Below are 20,962 nucleotides of genomic sequence, written 5' to 3' on the forward strand. Positions count from 1 at the left end.
AAGCCTCTCCTGTATTACACTTGCCTTCCATTTTGAATTCATCATCACATAAAAAATTGAAGATTTACCTTATTTCTCAGATAATATATATATATATAACCTGGAATGATTGGTCATGGTTTACAGCATCCCAAAAATTGAGTCAGACCTAGTAAACCAATAAAATAGACCCAGGGAGATGGTGTAGGAATATTGGCAAAAAATTTAATATTTCCATCAATTTGAGGCCGATTTCCAGCCCTGGAACTAAATAAAATTACCATTCACTAGTATGGCTTCAATTCTATCAAATGATATCAAAGAATAGCCAATAAAACCATAAAAATTATCATAGAAAACACCTCAAATTTACTATTTTATACCAAACACAAGGGCAGTTTTGCTTTTCCCATCATTCACCAACATAAGGCAGGATTTTTTAAGATATACACACTTGCTGCACCAGACCCAAATTTACTTCTTGAATTGTTTGAGTAAGCTGAGCACATGACATAGATCTGCATGACAGACCCCTGGCATTGATAGCATAGTTCTCCATGATGGACAGAGAAGGAGTCAGTGATAAAATGTAGCAGTGTGAAAACTGTAACTGTAAGTATTTTCTTTCAGGTAAATAACTAACATTTGAAGCTAACTCCAGAAGGTGATTTTATGCATATTTCTGTACCAGTAATCGCTAATAAGTGTTTCAACACTTAAATATTTCAGAATACTGTATAAACACATTCTACACACATGACACTCTTTGTATATGCTGTTCTTTAAGTTTACATTTTGTTGAACCTCAATATGTGGTAATTACCAAATATAAAGTAGTTATATTTTTCCCCCAAACAGAAGATAGATGGCTGTAACAAGATGACATGTCTGGAATGCGGTGTCAACTTCTGTTGGCTGTGCATGAGCATACTTGATGCTCTTAAGGCATATGATCACTATATGGATGCACGCTCACCTTGTAATAATTATCTTCATCTTTGATGAATTAAAATAGTTTTCTATGGTTGCTAGGGTTCAGTGACTTCTCAGATATCTATATTACCATGCACACAATGACAAGAATGTTAACTGGATAAGATAAATTAAGGTTGCAAGGAAAGCTGTATATTCTTCAGGAATGGTTAGATAAACAAAGTGAAGCCGAGAGAATGCAAAGAGCATCAAGACTGGTGACCAAGCTGAGAGGAATGAACTATGGGGAAAAATACTGGAAATACTGGTTGGCTTTATCTCATTGGAGGGAAGAGCACGGGAATATGATAATAACACACACAATACTTATGGGCATAGACAAAGTAGACAAGAAAAAACTTTACTAGGGGATAAAGGAAGAATTAGAGGGCATGGTTAAAGACTGCACACCCAGGTGAGCCACGGGTATAGTAGCCTTTAAAATGTGCACAGGTTAGAACCATACCCACCCTGTTGCAGGCAGTTTTTTAATTAATTACTGTTTTTCCAGTATTGTAGAGAAAACTTCCTATCACCGGCTGCCTTTGTTATATTAGCATATCAGCATATCAGTAATACCTTAAGAGAGGAGGTGGAGGCATCTCATTTTCCTGCTGACTTTGGCTTCAGCTTGAACCAAAGTGTGTAGTGTCATTCTCTCTCTTCCACTAAACACCACATTATTGGCCCCTTGTGTATGTATCATACAAATTTAAAACTGTACAGAGAATTTAAACATGTTTTAAAGACTTGTATTACAGTAGAAATCTGTGCTCTCACTGTTGCTAGGAGCCAAAGCCATAGACAAGACCTATCCAGATCTCAGACACTGCCTCACACACCATTTTATTAGTAATATTTTATTTTTCTTGGTTATTAATTTTGCAAATGCATCAGACTTTTGCATGTGTTTGTTTGGTATAAGTGTGGCAAGTTCATATATATTTGGTATAGTTTGGTAAGAAAATGTGGCTTTTATTTTTATCAATGTTGACATCTCAATATGATGCCTCCGACACCTTACTTGCCTCAATAGACTTACAGTAAACCTCATACATGTCAGATGTGCATTTTTACTGCTGAATTGTATGCCATTCTTGCAGCACTTATTCGTATCGCATCTATGCCTGTGTCATCATTTGTGGTTGTCTCAGACTCCCTTAGTGCTCTACAGGCTATACAGAAATTTGATACACCTCAACCCCTAGTTCTCTGTATCCAAGTTTGGCTACGCCGTATCTCTACCAGGCATAAAGATATTGTTTTTTGCTGGGTCCCTGGTCATGTTGACGTACAGGGCAATGAACAGGCAGACACTGCTGCGTGGTCGGCAGTACATGACCTACCAATTTCATATAGAGGTGTTCCATTTCTGGACTATTTTGCTGTAATAGCTACCCACCTTCACACCCATTGGCAACAACGTTGGTCAACTCTGCTCAGTAACAAACTTCATTCTATTAAACCAAGCATAGGTTACTGGCCGTCTTCTTGTCATCAGTGCTGAGGTCGGGAGACTACTCTCTCCCGCCTTCGCATTGGCCACACTTGTCTTACTCATGGGTATCTCATGGAGAGGCACCCTGTTCCTCTCTGTGAGCAGTGTCAAGTTCCACTATCGATTAGCCACATTTTGTTAGACTGCCCTCTCTATCAACGAGGACACAGAATTTACCTCCAACGTTGTCTCCGCTCTACTACTCTCTCTTTACCTTCCCTTCTTGCTGATGGACCCTCCTTTAATCCTGACTCTCATTGACTTCTTGACAACGACTGATTTACTCCACAAACTCTGATGATGATACCTTTCGCACTCCCCTCAGCCCTTTCTGGAGTTTACCTGGAGAGAGTTTCGGGGGTCAACGCCCCCGCGGCCCGGTCTGTGACCAGGCCTCCTGGTGGATCAGCGCCTGATCAACCAGGCTGTTGCTGCTGGCTGCACGCAAACCAACGTACGAGCCACAGCCCGGCTGATCAGGAACTGACTTTAGGTGCTTGTCCAGTGCCAGCTTGAAGACTGCCAGGGGTCTGTTGGTAATCCCCCTTATGTGTGCTGGGAGGCAGTTGAACAGTCTCGGGCCCCTGACACTTATTGTATGGTCTCTTAACGTGCTAGTGACACCCCTGCTTTTCATTGGGGGGATGGTGCATCGTCTGCCAAGTCTTTTGCTTTCGTAGTGAGTGATTTTCGTGTGCAAGTTCGGTACTAGTCCCTCTAGGATTTTCCAGGTGTATATAATCATGTATCTCTCCCTCCTGCGTTCCAGGGAATACAGGTTTAGAAACCTCAAGCGCTCCCAGTAATTGAGGTGTTTTATCTCCGTTATGCGCGCCGTGAAAGTTCTCTGTACATTTTCTAGGTCGGCAATTTCACCTGCCTTGAAAGGTGCTGTTAGAGTGCAGCAATATTCCAGCCTAGATAGAACAAGTGACCTGAAGAGTGTCATCATGGGCTTGGCCTCCCTAGTTTTGAAGGTTCTCATTATCCATCCTGTCATTTTTCTAGCAGATGCGATTGATACAATGTTATGGTCCTTGAAGGTGAGATCCTCCGACATAATCACTCCCAGGTCTTTGACGTTGGTGTTTCGCTCTATTTTGTGGCCAGAATTTGTTTTGTACTCTGATGAAGATTTAATTTCCTCATGTTTACCATATCTGAGTAATTGAAATTTCTCATCGTTGAACTTCATATTGTTTTCTGCAGCCCACTGAAAGATTTGGTTGATGTCCACCTGGAGCCTTGCAGTGTCTGCAATGGAAGACACTGTCATGCCTCAATCTCTTGCTTCCCTCTACCCTTTCACCATCCACTGCCCTGCTGTTCTCCGTAACCTATTACTCATCCATCTCCCTTTTGCCACCTGATACCCTTGCTTCCTTTCTGCCCTGCAGCGCTATATAGCCCTGGTGGTTTAGCGCTTCTTTTTTATTATAATAATAATTTAAGCTATGAGTGACAGAATGTGAGGTGAGATTCACTATTTTTTTTTTATTATCACACTGGCTGATTCCCACCAAGGCAGGGTGGCCCGAAAAAGAAAAACTTTCACCATCATTCACTCCATCACTGTCTTGCCAGAAGGATGCTTCACACTACAGTTTCTAAACTGCAGCATTAACACCCCTCCCCCAGAGTGCAGGCACTGTACTTCCCATCTCCAGGACTCAAGTCCGGCCTGCTGGTTTCCCTGAACCCCTTCATAAATGTTACTTTGCTCACACTCCAACAGCACGTCAAGTATTAAAAACCATTTGTCTCCATTCACTCCTATCAAACACGCTCACGCATGCCTGCTGGAAGTCCAAGCCCCTCGCACACAAAACCTCCTTTACCCCCTCCCTCCAACCCTTCCTAGGCCGACCCCTACCCCGCCTTCCTTCCACTACAGACTGATACACTCTTGAAGTCATTCTGTTTCGCTCCATTCTCTCTACATGTCCGAACCACCTCAACAACCCTTCCTCAGCCCTCTGGACAACAGTTTTGGTAATCCCGCACCTCCTCCTAACTTCCAAACTACGAATTCTCTGCATTATATTCACACCACACATTGCCCTCAGACATGACATCTCCACTGCCTCCAGCCTTCTCCTCGCTGCAACATTCATCACCCATGCTTCACACCCATATAAGAGCGTTGGTAAAACTATGCTCTCATACATTCCCCTCTTTGCCTCCAAGGACAAAGTTCTTTGTCTCCACAGACTCCTAAGTGCACCACTCACCCTTTTCCCCTCATCAATTCTATGATTCACCTCATCTTTCATAGAACCATCCGCTGACACGTCCACTCCCAAATATCTGAATACATTCACCTCCTCCATACTCTCTCCCTCCAATCTGATATCCAATCTTTCATCACCTAATCTTTTTGTTATCCTCATAACCTTACTCTTTCCTGTATTCACTTTTAATTTTCTTTTTTTGCATACCCTACCAAATTCATCCACCAATCTCTGCAACTTCTCTTCAGAATCTCCCAAGAGCACAGTGTCATCAGCAAAGAGCAACTGTGACAACTCCCACTTTATGTGCGATTCTTTATCTTTTAACTCCACGCCTCTTGCCAAGACCCTCGCATTTACTTCTCTTACAACCCCATCTATAAATATATTAAACAACCACGGTGACATCACACATCCTTGTCTAAGGCCTACTTTTACTGGGAAATAATTTCCCTCTTTCCTACATACTCTAACTTGAGCCTCATTATCCTCGTAAAAACTCTTCACTGCTTTCAGTAACCTACCTCGTACACCATACACCTGCAACATCTGCCACATTGCCCCCCTATCCACCCTGTCATACGCCTTTTCCAAATCCATAAATGCCACAAAGACCTCTTTAGCCTTATCTAAATACTGTTCACTTATATGTTTCACTGTAAACACCTGGTCCACACACCCCCTACCTTTCCTAAAGCCTCCTTGTTCATCTGCTATCCTATTCTCCATCTTACTCTTAATTTTTTCAATAATAACTCTACCATACACTTTACCAGATATACTCAACAGACTTATCCCCCTATAATTTTTGCACTCTCTTTTGTCCCCTTTGCCTTTATACAAAGGAACTATGCATGCTCTCTGCCAATCCCTAGGTACCTTACCTTCTTCCATACATTTATTAAATAATTGCACCAACCGCTCCAAAACTATATCCCTACCTGCTTTTAACATTTCTATTTTTATCCCATCAATCCCGGCTGCCTTACCCCCTTTCATTTTACCTACTGCCTCACGAACTTCCCCCACACTCACAACTGGCTCTTCCTCACTCCTACAAGATGTTATTCCTCCTTGCTCTATACACGAAATCACAGCTTCCCTGTCTTCATCAGCATTTAACAATTCCTCGAAATATTCCCTCTATCTTCCCAATACCTCTAACTCTCCATTTAATAACTCTCCTCTCCTATATTTAACTGACAAATCCATTTTTTCTCTAGGCTTCCTTAACTTGTTAATCTCACTCCAAAACTTTTTCTTATTTTCAACAAAATTTGTTGATAACATCTCACCCACTCTCTCATTTGCTGTCTTTTTACATTGCTTCACCACTCTCTTAACCTCTCTCTTTTTCTCCATATACTCTTCCCTCCTTGCATCACTTCTACTTTGTAAAAACTTCTCATATGCTAACTTTTTCTCCCTTACTACTCTCTTTACATCATCATTCCACCAATCGCTCCTCTTCCCTCTCGCACCCACCTTCCTGTAACCACAAACTTCTGCTGAACACTCCAACACTACATTTTTAAACCTACCCCATACCTCTTCGACCCCATTGCCTATGCTCTCATTAGCCCATCTATCCTCCAATAGCTGTTTATATCTTACCCTAACTGCCTCCTCTTTTAGTTTATAAACCTTCACCTCTCTCTTCCCTGATGCTTCTATTCTCCTTGTATCCCATCTACCATTTACTCTCAGTGTAGCTACAACTAGAAAGTGATCTGATATATCTGTGGCCCCTTTATAAACATGTACACCCTGAAGTCTACTCAACAGTCTTTTATCTACCAATACATAATCCAACAAACTACTGTCATTTCGCCCTACATCATATCTTGTATACTTATTTATCCTCTTTTTCTTAAAATATGTATAACCTATAACTAAACCCCTTTCTATACAAAGTTCAATCAAAGGGCTCCCATTTTCATTTACACCTGGCACCCCAAACTTACCTACCACACCCTCTCTAAAAGTTTCTCCTACTTTAGCATTCAGGTCCCCTACCACAATTACTCTCTCACTTGGTTCAAAGGCTCCTCTACATTCACTTAACATCTCCCAAAATCTCTCTCTCTCACTCTACATTCCTCTCTTCTCCAGGTGCATACACGCTTATTATGACCCACTTTTCGCATCCAACCTTTGCTTTAATCCACATTATTCTTGAATTTACACATTCATATTCTCTTTTCTCCTTCCATAACTGATCCTTCAACATTACTGCTACCCCTTCCTTTGCTCTAACTCTCTCAGATACTCCAGATTTAATTCCATTTATTTCCCCCCACTGCTTTGTTTCACTTAGGGCCAGGACATCCAACTTCTTTTCATTCATAACATCAGCAATCATCTGTTTCTTGTCATCCGCACTACATCCACGCACATTCAAGCATCCCAGTTTTATAAAGTTTTTCTTCTTCTCTTTTTTAGTAAATGTCTACAGGAGAAGGGGTTACTAGCCCATTGCTCCCGGCATGGCTTACAGAGGAAAGATTCTTTTCCACTTCCCCATGGACAATAGAAGAAATAGAGAAGAACAAGAGCTATTTAGAAAAAGGAGAAAAACCTAGATGTATGTATATATATATGCATGTGCGTGTCTGTGAAGTGTGACCAAAGTGTAAGTAGGAGTAGCAAGATATCCCTGTTATCTAGCATGTTTATGAGACAGAAAAAGAAACCAGCAATCTTACCATCATGCAAAACAGTTACAGGTTTCTGTTTCACAGTCATCTGGCAGGACGGTAGTACTTCCCTGGGTGGTTGCTGTCTACCAACCTACCAATCAAGATATTTAAAAAAAAATCTGTTTGGCACTTTTGGGGGGCCTGTGAAACAACCCTATTTTTTGCATATGATCATCAGTTCAATTTGCCCTAAATTCGATTGTATGTCAAATTTTCAGGAATGATGTTCTGATGTATTACAGCAGAATGTCAGTTAAAAAAGCAGTAATGTACACTTTAAAACTTAAATAGTATTTGACAAACTTCTTGCACTTCTCTCTTTCAACAAGCTGGCCATATCCCACCAAGGCAGGGTGGCCTAAAAAAGAAAAATGAAAGTTTCTCTTTTTAAATTTAGTATTTTATACAGGAGAAGGGGTTACTAGCCCCTTGCTCCCAGCATTTTAGTTGCCTCTTACGACATGCATGACTTACAAAGGAAGAATTCTGTTCCACTTTCCCATGGAGAAAACTTCTAGCACATATTACTATAATTATGTTGGGTATGCCACACTTATTAAGTTTCGATGCTGAAATATCTCTAAATTTTACTTGGACATAAACACCTTTAAGATGGTATCTCAAAGTACATTTTTTTACTATGTCTTGATATTATAACACTTGTTGTTTTCTATAACTGTACATACATTTTAAAATACTATATATTATATACACACGTACTGTACATATCCCCAGCACTGGGATCAGCGCAATGCGGTGGCATTGTTGGGGCAGTTTGTGACATGTAGTGAATTATGGATTTGGATTGTGGAATGTAAAATATTTACTTCAAATAGTTTTCCTTGCTTTGTGACTATGGTTTCTGTAACTTGTCATTGAATTGATGATGATAATATTAAGTTGATGAAATTAATGATTATAGTATGTATTAAGTTGATGATAATGTAAATTTGATAATGTTAATAATGGTACACAGTATGTGTAAAACACTTTATTTCTATAAATTTTAGTACAGTAGTTTATACAGTTAGGGTAACTGACATTTGTAGATTACTTAATAGAAGGCCCCTCATTATACAAGGCATTTTGGGCAGCCTTAAAAACTAAATTATGACTACTAGTATATGAGAATATGAATACATAGTTTTTATTATACTGAAGGTTTTTAATTCAATAAAAATATAATTAATGTATTAACTGTGTTCAGTGAACTAGAATTCAGATGATGTCAGTGTGTTCAATATACTATTGCACACAATTTTTGTTACCTTCAAATTTGCCACCTGCCAATATTTTGACCTTAGCACAAAACTAACTTATTCTGCAATCTCTTCATGCTTTTAAAAGAAATCTAAGGACAGGAGGGTCCACACATTCCATAATGGTTAGTTACACAGGTGATGACTTTGTGTCCGACGTACTAGCACGTCCAACTAGCATAAGTAAGCAGTGAAATCAGGAGCTGTTGTTCCACCATCAGCTTCCCCACCAGCAAACAGGATGTGGAAATGGCACAAACATGACTTATTCATTCAGATTTATTACAATTTCATAAAACTAAAATTGGAATTCAGCCACAAAGCACACTGAGTAGATTTAATCCAGGATAACTCAGTAAAGTCAAACACTGTGGCTTATTTTTATGATTTGAGGAGTATTATACCTTGAAACACCTGTAATATTGCATGTATTCTTTGTACATAGCATGAGAAGACCAAACTAGTAAAACATAGAATAAAAAACAATTATTTCACCAATAGTACAGTATTTACTGTATATTCCAAGTGGAGCAAAATGTTGCACTGAGCAATTCCCCATTTTTAAAAATGCTAAAACTTCTTGAAACACACTTAATTATTTTTTTTATTATCACACTGGCCGATTCCCACCAAGGCAGGGTGGCCCGAAAAAGAAAAACTTTCACCATCATTCACTCCATCACTGTCTTGCCAGAAGGGTGCTTTACACTACAGTTTGTAAACTGCAACATTAACACCCCTCCTTCAGAGTGCAGGCACTGTACTTCCCATCTCCAGGACTCAAGTCCGGCCTGCCGGTTTCCCTGAATCCCTTCATAAATGTTACTTTGCTCACACTCCAACAGCACGTCAAGTATTAAAAACCATTTGTCTCCATTCACTCCTATCAAACACGCTCACGCATGCCTGCTGGAAGTCCAAGCCCCTCGCACACAAAACCTCCTTTACCCCCTCCCTCCAACCCTTCCTAGGCCGACCCCTACCCCGCCTTCCTTCCACTACAGACTGATACACTCTTGAAGTCATTCTGTTTCGCTCCATTCTCTCTACATGTCCGAACCACCTCAACAACCCTTCCTCAGCCCTCTGGACAACAGTTTTGGTAATCCCGCACCTCCTCCTAACTTCCAAACTACGAATTCTCTGCATTATATTCACACCACACATTGCCCTCAGACATGACATCTCCACTGCCTCCAGCCTTCTCCTCGCTGCAACATTCATCACCCACGCTTCACACCCATATAAGAGCGTTGGTAAAACTATACTCTCATACATTCCCCTCTTTGCCTCCAAGGACAAAGTTCTTTGTCTCCACAGACTCCTAAGTGCACCACTCACTCTTTTTCCCTCATCAATTCTATGATTCACCTCATCTTTCATAGACCCATCCGCTGACACGTCCACTCCCAAATATCTGAATACGTTCACCTCCTCCATACTCTCTCCCTCCAATCTGATATTCAATCTTTCATCACCTAATCTTTTAGTTATCCTCATAACCTTACTCTTTCCTGTATTCACCTTTAATTTTCTTCTTTTGCACACCCTACCAAATTCATCCACCAATCTCTGCAACTTCTCTTCAGAATCTCCCAAGAGCACAGTGTCATCAGCAAAGAGCAGCTGTGACAACTCCCACTTTGTGTGTGATTCTTTATCTTTTAACTCCACGCCTCTTGCCAAGACCCTCGCATTTACTTCTCTTACAACCCCATCTATAAATATATTAAACAACCACGGTGACATCACACATCCTTGTCTAAGGCCTACTTTTACTGGGAAAAAATTTCCCTCTTTCCTACATACTCTAACTTGAGCCTCACTATCCTTGTAAAAACTCTTCACTGCTTTCAGTAACCTACCTCCTACACCATACACTTGCAACATCTGCCACATTGCCCCCCTATCCACCCTGTCATACGCCTTTTCCAAATCCATAAATGCCACAAAGACCTCTTTAGCCTTATCTAAATACTGTTCACTTATATGTTTCACTGTAAACACCTGGTCCACACACCCCCTACCTTTCCTAAAGCCTCCTTGTTCATCTGCTATCCTATTCTCTGTCTTACTCTTAATTCTTTCAATTATAACTCTACCATACACCTTACCAGGTACACTCAACAGACTTATCCCCCTATAATTTTTGCACTCTCTTTTATCCCCTTTGCCTTTATACAAAGGAACTATGCATGCTCTCTGCCAATCCCTAGGTACCTTACCCTCTTCCATACATTTATTAAATAATTGCACCAACCACTCCAAAACTATATCCCCACCTGCTTTTAACATTTCTATCTTTATCCCATCAATCCCGGCTGCCTTACCCCCTTTCATTTTACCTACTGCCTCACGAACTTCCCCCACACTCACAACTGGCTCTTCCTCACTCCTACAAGATGTTATTCCTCCTTGCCCTATACACGAAATCACAGCTTCCCTATCTTCATCAACATTTAACAATTCCTCAAAATATTCCCTCCATCTTCCCAATACCTCTAACTCTCCATTTAATAACTCTCCTCTCCTATTTTTAACTGACAAATCCATTTGTTCTCTAGGCTTTCTTAACTTGTTAATCTCACTCCAAAACTTTTTCTTATTTTCAACAAAATTTGTTGATAACATCTCACCCACTCTCTCATTTGCTCTCTTTTTACATTGCTTCACCACTCTCTTAACTTCTCTCTTTTTCTCCATATACTCTTCCCTCCTTGCATCACTTCTACTTTGTAAAAACTTCTCATATGCTAACTTTTTCTCCCTTACTACTCTCTTTACATCATCATTCCACCAATCGCTCCTCTTCCCTCCTGCACCCACTTTCCTGTAACCACAAACTTCTGCTGAACACTCTAACACTACATTTTTAAACCTAGCCCATACCTCTTCGACCCCATTGCCTATGCTCTCATTAGCCCATCTATCCTCCAATAGCTGTTTATATCTTACCCTAACTGCCTCCTCTTTTAGTTTATAAACCTTCACCTCTCTCTTCCCTGATGCTTCTATTCTCCTTGTATCCCATCTACCTTTTACTCTCAGTGTAGCTACAACTAGAAAGTGATCTGATATATCTGTGGCCCCTCTATAAACATGTACATCCTGAAGTCTACTCAACAGTCTTTTATCTACCAATACATAATCCAACAAACTACTGTCATTTCGCCCTACATCATATCGTGTATACTTATTTATCCTCTTTTTCTTAAAATATGTATTACCTATAACTAAACCCCTTTCTATACAAAGTTCAATCAAAGGGCTCCCATTATCATTTACACCTGGCACCCCAAACTTACCTACCACACCCTCTCTAAAAGTTTCTCCTACTTTAGCATTCAGGTCCCCTACCACAATTACTCTCTCATTTGGTTCAAAGGCTCCTATACATTCACTTAACATCTCCCAAAATCTCTCTCTCTCCTCTGCATTCCTCTCTTCTCCAGGTGCATACACGCTTATTATGACCCACTTCTCGCATCCAACCTTTACTTTAATCCACATAATTCTTGAATTTACACATTCATATTCTCTTTTCTCCTTCCATAACTGATCATTTAACATTACTGCTACCCCTTCCTTTGCTCTAACTCTCTCAGATACTCCAGATTTAATCCCATTTATTTCCCCCCACTGAAACTCTCCTACCCCCTTCAGCTTTGTTTCGCTTAGGGCCAGGACATCCAACTTCTTTTCATTCATAACATCAGCAATCATCTGTTTCTTGTCATCCGCACTACATCCACGCACATTTAAGCAACCCAGTTTTATAAAGTTTTTCTTCTTCTCTTTTTTAGTAAATGTATACAGGAGAAGGGGTTACTAGCCCATTGCTCCCGGCATTTTAGTCGCCTCATACGACACGCATGGCTTACGGAGGAAAGATTCTTTTCCACTTCCCCATGGACAATAGAAGAAATAAAAAAGAACAAGAGCTATTTAGAAAAAGGAGAAAAACCTAGATGCATGTATATATATATATGCATGTGCGTGTCTGTGAAGTGTGACCAAAGTGTAAGTAGGAGTAGCAAGATATCCCTGTTATCTTAGCGTGTTTATGAGACAGAAAAAGAAAACCAGCAATCCTACCATCATGTAAAACAGTTACAGGTTTCTGTTTCACAGTCATCTGGCAGGACGGTAGTACTTCCCTGGGTGGTTGCTGTCTACCAACCTACTACACTTAATATCATAAGAAAATAGTGTACATAGTATTAACCCTTTGAGGGTCGACAGGCCCTCTCCGAAACTCGTTCTCAGGGTCGGCCAAATTTTAAAAAAAAAAAGATTATTTTCTCTTACGAAAAGATAGAGAATCTTTTCCCGATCATAAGGACACCAAAAGTTTGAAATTTGATGGAAAACTTATGGAATTATGCTCTCGCAAAGTTAGCGGTCTCGGTGATGTTTATGCATCGGCGATTTTGCCCACTTTGAGCCCCATTTTCGGCCAATTCCACTGTACTAGTCGACAAAAAACATGAATATTTCGCTAGAACTCCATTTTTTCTATCGAATGGGTGCAAGAAACCACCCATTTATGAAATTCAACTATCCAGTACAGTGGTCAGAATTTAGCAATTTTGCCAATTTCACACAAATTTCAAAAGATGCCAATTTCCGAATAGGGTCCAGAATAAACAAGAAAGACATTCCTGGCACTAAAATGACATTTCCTCTGGTCATTAGTCACGTCTCAAGGCCCCTCTTATATTCTTTTGCTTTCCACTTTGAATTTTTATTCTCACAAAAAATATAAGATTTACTGTTATGCAGACTGCTGCATTAGTGTAAAAAATGGTATAAATATTATTGGTGCACTTGTGAAAGAATATTAGACTCACCAGTTGACGTGTATTGCACGCTTGGCACGATTTGTTTACTTTTGAAATTTGGTAAAAATCAAACATTTCTGCTACTTTGAGCTCAATTTCAAGGTACCTTTCATTGTAAAACCAGTCAAAATCATCTCAATTTCTGTAATATGTCTTCCATTCTATAAAATGAGACCAAGAAAACTAGAATACAACAATAAATACCATACGAAAATACAGTGCAAAGTCGCTGTTTTATTCCAAAAAAATGGTCAAAGTTTTTTTTCTCATTATGCACTGTGTGCTGCAGGATTTTTTTTAGACTGTGCACACTGACCACATAGACCCATTCTTTCATATGAAGGCATACCAGCTTTCTCCCACTAGATTTAAGGGCGCTAGAATTTAGGCGTACTAGTACGTCAAAAACCCTGGGTCGTAAGCCGTACTAGTACGTCCGAAACCCTCAAAGGGTTAAACATTAAAAACAGTTACAAAAAACTGAAAAGCAATCATAATGTGATGTTAATAATTTTTTTTTTTAACATGTTCGCCGTTTTCCACCAAGGCAGGGTGACCCAAAAAGAAAGGAAAAACTTTCATCATCGTTTAACACTTCCACCACCATTGATACATAATCACTGTCTTTGCAGAGGCGCTCGGATATGACAGTTTAGATGTCACTCCAAACAGCCAATATCCCAAACCCCTCCTGTAAAGTGCAGGCATTTTATTTCCCACTTCCAGGACTCAAGTCCGACTAACCAGTTTCCCTAAATTCCTTCGCAAAATATTACCCTGCTCACACTCCAACAGCTCGTCAAGTCCCAAAAAACCATTCATCTTCATTCACTCCTGTTTAATACACTCGTGCATGCTTGCTGGAAGTCCAAGCCCCTTGCCCACAAAAGCTCCTTTACTTCCTCCTCCAACCTTTCCTAAGACAACCCCTACTCCACCTTCCTTCCACTACAGATTTATACGCTCTCCACATCATTCTAGTTTGTTCCATCCTCTCTAAATGACCAAATCATTTCAACAACCCCTCTTCAGCCCTCTGACTAATACGTATTTTTAGTAACTCCACACCAAATTTCCACGCTATGAATTCTCTGCATAATATTTACACCACACATTTCCCTTAGACATTACATCTCCACTGCCTCCAGCCTCTTTCTTACTGCAGTATTTACAACCCATGCTTCACACCCATATAAAAGTGCTGATACCACTATACTCTCATACATTCCCTTCTTTGCCTCCATGGATAACGTTTTTTGTCTCCACAGATATCTCAAAGCACCACTCGCCTTTTTTCCTTCATCAATTCTGTGGTTAATCTTGTCCTTCATAAACCCATCTGCTGACAAGTCAACTCCCAAATATCCAAACACATTCACTTCTTCTATACTCTCTAAATTGTAAAATATTAATATTGCTGTCACATTTACGCAGCTGTTGCCGATGAATTATAATTTTTTCTCACTTCAACATACCATAAAATCGTAAGTTTTATCAGATTCTACTCAGTCTTAGTTGATTTCTAAACAGGCACTTTCATTCTATAAGAAACAAGTTTTTTATATATAAAAACTTGCTACATACATGGGAATTCTTTTCTGAGTTAAATGGTTAAAGCTCTTGAATAATTATACCTGCATGAATTTTGATGACTTACATTTGTATATGCTGGTGATGGTGCCATGTACATTATCATAAATTAAATCTTGCAAAATTCTGGCTTATGTTATAGCTATTTTACAAATAACTTCTGTTACACAAATTCTCCAAAGAGCTTCAAAAATACTTGTACAATACATTTATACAGTATGTCACTATCTGCTCTGTACCTTGGCCATTCAGTATGTGATACACATCTGTATATGAAAATTAGACACACATGCAGCATCATCTGGGAATCTTTAATGTAGATGTTTTGCCATCCAGTGGCTTTATCAATACAAATTCTAGGACATAATTTGAAGACAGTAGAACTATAAACAAAAGATGAGGTAATCAGTCCCTCAGCCTTGGAGTTGGTGTGAAGATCACCGTAGTCATGAAGAATAGAGATTCTTCACAGCTACTGTGCATGTGGGACTGGTTCCTATAAAAATAATAAGAACCACCACTGCTTAGACACTATGTCATGTAGGGGGGTAAAAAAAAAAAGAGTATAATTGGGGACTAAGGGAGGAATATGCAGGAGAGGTGAGTCAAGTGACTGGAGCAGAGGTAATGTGAGGTCACCGGTGACTACACCAGTACCTCTGATTACCTCCATACTACCCACTCCTCAGTACTTGAAATAAAATACATAATGAAATAAGAATAAGAAATAACAGGGACAGTGAATATTACTATTACTGTCCTTGTACAATAATATATTGGGGAACAGAACACTATTGGGTTTGATAAATGTGGGATGGCATACATAAGCAGTGAAACAAGGGTTACAGCTTAACTGACGAAGCACAATATTTACTTACAATATAAGTTCAGTGTACAGTTCACCACAGGAACCAAGTTAGACTCTAGCCACAGGTCCCAAGTCCTACACAGCATGAGCACTGCTCCAAGTCAGTACTCTGCCCAGTGTCTTCAACAGCCTTCCCCAGAGACTCCAGCAGCCTTCTCCCAGAGCTCTGCACACAGGCAGCAGCTCTGTCCAAATCTCTAGCCCAGAGCTCTGCACACAGGCAGCAGCACTGTCCAAATCTCTAGCCCAGAGCTCTGCACACAGTCCAGAGCCCCACCAGAATCTCCTCTCTCTAGCTGTTTCCTTGAGCTTATAAGGTCCTTAAAACACCCCCCCCCCTAAACTCCAGCTTTAGGGGTTCACCTCCCCATGAGGTTTACACCGTGTGTGTTAAGACCTGACGCCTACAGTTATCACATCAAGGGTAGACTTCTCGAACAGTGAGACCTGAGACATCCGGCGCCAGGATTTTTCCTAGGCAAGGGCTTGTGACAATTTACACTAGTTGGTGAGGTCAGCCTCTGACCTCAGTGGACCTTCATCACAGTCTGAGGGGTGCAAAATTAATTCCTAGGAAAATTACAAGATTTCAGGAACCTTCTAAATATCATTCTGCCACCAAAGAAGCAAGATGTGGTTCTCCAGGAGAAGAAAATGTGTGTCATCAACCCAACTTCAAATTACACTGCTTTCACTGTACAATGCACCCTTTTCCAAAACTGCATGAATGAAAATTAGTTTTGTCTAAAGTTACTAATTTAACCTTGTTAAATTCAAAAATACACATAGATGTGTCGGTAAGTAAATACACTGCACAAATGAGTCATTATTTGGTTGTGGTGAAAACTACAGATGCTTACAAAATACAAATACTTTATTTTTTTATGCAGTATACCAAAAATGTAGTTTTCATGTAATAACTTGCAGTGTTAGGAATAAGATAGTTTAATAAATAATATCAACACATAGGGAAAAAGTGTTCAACATCTAATATAAATGACCCAGATTATTTTCTTGCCCATCTCAAGTTATACCTTGTTTTAATGCTTGCCCCTAAACATGAGGTTTATCATAAAAGTACTGTAAAAATTAGTCAGAGAAGGTCTAACTAAAATTCCACCAGCATCTTGTGATGTAGAGAAGGTCACTAACTAACTAACAACTTTCACCAGCATTTTGTGATGTAGAGAAGGTCACTAACTAACTAACAACTTTCACCAGCATTTTGTGATGTAGAGAAGGTCACTAACTAACTAACAACTTTCACCAGCATTTTGTGATGTAGAGAAGGTCACTAACTAAAATTACACCAGCATCTTATGATGTGATGTTTGCAATCGTTTCATTACGATTTTTCATGAGTCGTCTTGTGACGTGTGTATCATCACTGATGGGAAGTGGTAAAGTATATATACTGTATGCTACAGAGACAGACCTAGCAATGAAAATATAATAGAGCATGAAGATGACTAGCTAAGATGACCTTGGCAAAATTGACACCTGGGAGAATGAATATGTTGCCAAATGGATTCATTTCCCAGCAGAATGAGTGACCTGTGTGTATGCTCATCAGGTTATAAAGGAACAAGAAACACATTGTGCCTATATTCTCCTGTGGGACAAACTTGCATTCTTAAAATTATCAACTCTTATAGTAAATCTGTCAAAAAAAAAGTCACAGGTGTAATGGCTTGTTAACCACCACCTCCCTCTTCTTCCTGGAAGGCTGTGTATTGAGTTTGCCATAAATGTCCCCTAATCCAGATTCCAACATTAAGTTAAAATTACAGAAAGGTTTTAATATGAAGATCAAATAAAATTCTGTACCAGTAATTGTTTTCAAAAAATATTACATATATAGTAATGGAATAATGACAGCAAAAGGTACGCATAAGCATTAACCAAGCTTATGTTATGCTCAGTGTTTCTGAAGCTTAAACTCCTAAAGTATCAAATTCCAAAGAATAATTCTTGGGTGTGGCACCTGAGAATCTGCCTTAGATGCATGCAACACTGGGCAAGCTAATGCAGATGTATGTTTTGTAGACCGAAAATTAGTCTGGTTGTAAGATGCATGGTCATTAACTAGTACAGTAGTGTCATTATGGTTGAGTGTACCTAACAACAAGAATACACTTATCTCTAAAATCCTAACATAGGGATCACAGTACAGCCTCTCCTCACTTAACGACGGAGTTTCGTTCCTTAGACCACGTCGGTAAAGTGAGGAGCATACTATAATGGTAGTGGGTTTGTGCCAACTAACTTTGATATTGTTTTAATGTCACCTTTGCACCATTTATAACATTTTTGGTATATTTTGCTGTATAGCCCTTGTGGCTTAGCACTTCTTTTTGATTATAATAATAATAAATAATTTGGTATATTTTTAAATGTTTATACAGTAGTGTAGTGTATATTGTAATAAACAGAATAGAGGAAATCAACTCTAGTATACATTATTTAGGCTTGCATACTGGTCAGAGAGCCCGTTGTAAGTCTGAGGCGTTGGTAAATGAGTACGTCGCTAAGTGAGGAAAGGCTGTATTTTAAAACTTGGTACAGTCATACCCCGCCCTATGTCATTAATTGGTTCCAAGACCCGTGACATAACCTGTTTTTTTTACATAAACTGGACATAATGTCTTAATTCCTTAGAATGATGACACACTGTAAAGTTAGCACAAATAATTCACTAAAGAATACTGTAACTATTGGTAAACCTTAAAGAACACTAAAAACACATTTTAGTCATTTTTTTTTTAAAGAATAATGAACACAATTAAAAAATTATTAAGTAGGTGACGTTGCTGAGTGATGTAATGACGTTCGCTGAACTGAAATTTATGCTAGAAAAGTGGCGTAAAAGCAAATTTGACATAGGCTGAAATGACATAAAGTGAGGTATGGCTGTATAAATATAAATACTATACTACTGTATATGCAACCCACTATGGAAGAACTTGCAGTGCTTTGGAAGCCTTTGTGTGTGTGTGTGTGTGTGTGTACTCACCTAATTGTACTCTCCTAATTGTGGTTGCAGGGGTCGAGACTCGGCTCCTGGCCCCGCCTCTTCACTGATCGCTACTAGGTCCTCTCTCTCTCTGCTTCCTGAGCTGTATCATACCTCTTCTTAAAACTATGTATGGTTCCTGCCTCCACTACTTCACTTGCTAGGCTATTCCACTTCCTGACAACTCTATGAGTGAAGAAATATTTCCTAACGTCCCTGTGACTCGTCTGAGTCTTCAGCTTCCAGTTGTGACCCCTTGTCCCTGTGTCCCCTCTCTGGAACATCCTATCTCTGTCCACCTTGTCTATTCCCCGCAGTATCTTGTATGTCGTTATCATGTCTTCCCTGACCCTTCTGTCCTCCAGTGTCGTCAGTCCGATTTCCCTCAACCTTTCCTCGTACGACATTCCCGAGCTCTGGGACTAGCCTTGTTGCAAACCTTTGTACTTTCTCTAACTTCTTGACGTGCTTGACCAGGTGTGGGTTCCAGACTGGTGCTGCATACTCCAGTATGGGCCTAACATACACAGTGTACAGTGTCTTGAACGATTCCTTATTAAGGTATCAGAACGCTATTCTCAGGTTTGCCAGGCGTCCCTATGCTGCAGCAGTTATTTGGTTGATGTGTGCCTCCGGTGAGGTGCTCGGTGTTATGGTCACCCCAAGGTCTTTCTCCCTGAGTGAGGTCTGTAGTCTTTGTGTGTGTGTGTGTGTGTGTGTGTGTGTGTGTGTGTGTGTGTGTCTGTGTCTGTGTCTGTGTCTGTGTCTGTCTGTCTGTCTGTCTGCCTGCCTGCCTGCCTGCCTGCCTGCGTGCATGCCTGTCTGTCTGTCTGTCTGTCTTAGGGCAAGTGCATTCTGGGAGATCAGTGAGCTCCACCAAGCATAGGAATATTGAATTACACACATACACATTAATATATTAAAGTTATAAACACATTCATACAGATAACTCCTTATATATGTTCTGTTTTGTTTCAACTTAATTTTTTGGTACTTGACAAGCATATAAAGTAATTGTATTTTTTCTCCTTACAGAAGATAGATGGATGTAACAAGATGACATGTCAAAGATGCAGCATCTACTTCTGTTGGTTGTGTACATGCATGCTCAACAAGGCACGGCCATATGAACACTATAACGACCAGAAATCACCGTGTTTCAACAGGCTGTTCGCTGGAATGGCTGAAGATGATTCTGATGATGAGATGGGTGTTTTCTTGGGGGATTAAGATTTCATTTACTGGAATCTCTGTTTTGTTTTATACATTTACTATCTTTAATTTGTTTTATATTTGATTGTTCTTTGTTGTTGCTATATTATTAATAATTATATTTTTTCTTTGTGATTATTTTTTCCTATGAAAAGAATATAAATATGACTTATTGTTTGTGTTTTCACCATTAAGCTATTGCACACCACAAGCATGGTGCCATGGTTAGTACACATAAGCTCAGTCAATCAGGTTAAGCATTATTAGGTCTGGACAGTAACTGGATAGGTGGCTAGGGGCACCTTTTTCAAGCCATGTACAAGCTTCCTGTCCTTAACAGAAATACTCATATATTTCTAACATATATGATAAAAGAAAGATACTGTATCTGTTTGAAAATAGAACTGAAAAGTTACACAAAATTTAAATGAAAGATTCTACACATATTCACAATGAGAGGTCGTCTACTGGCATGTACTTCAAGGTAAAGTGACTAGATGTAAATATTATTACTTTCTGTACATATTGTGTAGCCCATATGATATATATTACATCATTTAAAACTATTATTATTTTTATTATATTTAAATAACCTTTATAATTCATGCATAGGAGTTACACTTAGTAAAACAATTGACCTTTACTGGGGAGGAGAGTACAGGGGTTGCCCCTTCTCTCCCTCATGGTGCCTTTACCTATACAGTCAAACCCCAAAATTTGTGAGCTTCACTATTGGCGAGCTTCATAATTCACAAGATTCTATTAAACATTTTCACCAAAGGGCATCTCATGAATGGTTT

General features: G+C 39.5%; 1 protein-coding gene across 2 annotated transcripts in view; it reads left to right on the top strand.

Moving 5' to 3' along the window:
- LOC128692837 (E3 ubiquitin-protein ligase RNF14-like) overlaps nucleotides 1-20,728 on the top strand; it is a 43,061-nt gene extending 22,333 nt beyond the window's left edge. The window contains exon 7 of one of the 2 annotated variants that reach the window (XM_053782349.2): nucleotides 19,986-20,728. In XM_053782349.2, coding sequence (XP_053638324.1) covers nucleotides 19,986-20,180 — 195 coding nt within the window. In that variant the 3' untranslated portion in view covers nucleotides 20,181-20,728. Of the gene's footprint in view, nucleotides 1-837; nucleotides 1,113-19,985 lie in introns of those variants that run through there. The other variant, XM_053782350.2, reaches the window with a different exon arrangement.
- Nucleotides 20,729-20,962: the final 234 nt, after the last annotated feature.

The sequence above is a fragment of the Cherax quadricarinatus genome, chromosome 38 (genome assembly GCF_038502225.1).
Source record: "Cherax quadricarinatus isolate ZL_2023a chromosome 38, ASM3850222v1, whole genome shotgun sequence".
Taxonomy (NCBI): Eukaryota; Metazoa; Arthropoda; class Malacostraca; order Decapoda; family Parastacidae; genus Cherax; species Cherax quadricarinatus.